A 2,500-nucleotide genomic window follows, 5' to 3' on the forward strand; every position below is an offset into this window, starting at 1 on the left:
ACAATTGAATTAGTTGATAAACAAACACAAGCTACTCCCTTATTTTATGTAACAGCAAGAAAAAGTGATGAAGAATCAGTTGAAATATCAAAACTAATTATAGAAAAGTATGCAATATGTAATCCGATATCAAAAGATTTAATGAAACAAACTTGTTTATTTTATGCAGCTAGAGAAGGTCATCTTAATTTGTGTAATTATTTAATAGAAAAGGGTTGTAACCCGAATGATCAAGATAATTTTGGACAAACATGTTTATTTTATGCATCCAGAGAAGGAAAAACAGATTGTGTATTAACATTAATAAAAAAAGGAGCCAATCCAAATTTACTTGATTTAAACAAACAAACATGTTTGTTCTATGCATGTAGAGATGGAAGGTATGATACTGTTAAATGTTTATTAGAAAACGGTGTTAATCCATCTATAAAAGATGCTCAAAGAAGAACAGCATTAACATTCGCAAAGGGGAATGGTCATAATAATATTATTAATCTTCTTAAAAACGTGGGTACCTTAAGTAGGTCATCAATTGACAGTAATGCACAATTGGGAAATATTACAATGTTGAGAAGTAAGTTAAAAAAATAAATAAATAAATAAATAAATAAAAATAATAAAATAATAAAATAATAAAATAATAAAAAATTATTTTTTAATGTAATTAATCTTGAATTATATATATGTATGTAATGTATTGATCTGTGTTTATTTTATTTTATTTTAATTTATATTATTTATTTATTTTATTATTTTTTTTTTTAATAGGAAATTCGTCTAGCTATATAGCAGCTAGCTCACCAAACGAAAGTAACCTGAACAATCTGACTGTTCAGGCGGAAAACGTACCCAACGTAAATTTGAAAACTGAAGGTAAAAAAAAAAAAAGAAAATACACATATATATATATATATATTGTATATTTCATTTTATTAATGGTACATATATTTTAATAGTTTAGTGTATATTGAAAAATAAAAATTTATAAATTTAATGGTATATTGTCATGTTATTTTGTTTATATATTTATATATATATATATATTTTTGTGTTATATTTTAATAGATAATCAGCTTAGGAAAAAGTACAAGCTTCAATACAAACCTCTGTCCGATGAAGACCCATTATTATGGGTTGACGCTCCTTTAATAAAAATAAAAGAATTCGAGAGAAAATTTCCTGAACTAGCTTTATGGCCCAGAAATGTATCCCAATCAAATGTAGAAGTGAACAATGCTAATGATGCATTTAATAAACAATGGTATTTATTAGCTAATCAATTAATATTAAGTTTAAGTAAATATGAAGGTGGTCATATATTTGAGAAATTAGTAGATGCTAAAAAACAGAATTGTCCAGATTATTATGATGTAATTAAAAACCCAATGTCTTTTAGTTGTATAAAAACCAAATTAAAGAAGGGTCAATATGCATATCCTTCAGAATTTGTAAAAGATGTTCAATTAATTTTTGATAACTGTAGTTTATATAATACTTCAAATTCTGTAGTTGCAATTACGGGCAAAAATATCGAAACTTATTTTAATAACCAGTTAATAGTAATGGGATATAATAACTTCATTTTAAAAGAAAAAAAAATTAATGACATATTAAAACTTGTAGAAGAAGAAAATATTAAGTGGAGTAAAGAAAAAGGAGATCAAATGGAGGAAATAGACGAATTAGAAAATAATCAAGAGGAAAGTTCAAAAAAAGAATGAAAGAAAAAAAAAAAAAAAAAAATTAGAGTATTGAATAAAATAAAATAAAGCGGAATAAATTATATCTAGTTTGATATAAATACTTTTGGGACCATATATACAAAACATGTAAACACATTTACATACATACATAATATATTGGTTATTATACTTTTTTTATATTGTTATATAGTTAGTAATTTTTTAATTGTAATTAAAATACATATGATTTATTAATATTTATAAATTTTTATGTAACCAATTTGTTTATTATATTTCATTTAATTTTTTTTTAATCTATTCATATATTTTTTTTAAATCTTTAAAAAAAAAATTTTCCTTTTTTTTTTTTTTTTTATTTAATAAAAATTATAAAATAAATATCAAGCGAATACTTGTAAAAAAATAAATAATATTCTAATTATTTTTTATAAAAGAAATATATATATTTTTTTTTTAATTTTATAAATTATACAATATTATATATATGTTGTATAAATACATATAGGTTAAATAATATATATGTACATACATAAGTGTTACATATATATATCTACATATATGTATATTTTATTATTTTTTTTTTTTTTTTGGTTCAAATATTTACCTTTTCAAAATAAAAGATAAATAAAAACTAAGGTCGATTATATGTGTCCTTAAATATATTGTCTAAATAATAGCTCCCGATAATGTAAAGAAAAAAAAAAAAAAATAGCTGAAATTAAAACTAATAATAAAATTTTCCTTTTTTATTAACTACTACATATATATATATATATATATATATTTACTTATTTATA

At 21.0% G+C, this 2,500-nt stretch overlaps 1 protein-coding gene across 1 annotated transcript; it reads left to right on the forward strand.

The window, feature by feature from the left end:
* On the forward strand, positions 1 to 1,721 carry PRSY57_1033000 (bromodomain protein, putative; the record flags this gene model as incomplete). The annotated part of the gene is made up of 3 exons (XM_012907918.2): positions 1 to 574; positions 769 to 873; positions 1,066 to 1,721. Coding segments are annotated over 3 exons (1,335 nt in total), but the record flags the coding sequence as incomplete, so codon positions are not given.
* Positions 1,722 to 2,500: the final 779 nt, after the last annotated feature.

This window comes from Plasmodium reichenowi, chromosome 10 (genome assembly GCF_001601855.1).
Source record: "Plasmodium reichenowi strain SY57 chromosome 10, whole genome shotgun sequence".
Taxonomy (NCBI): Eukaryota; Apicomplexa; class Aconoidasida; order Haemosporida; family Plasmodiidae; genus Plasmodium; species Plasmodium reichenowi.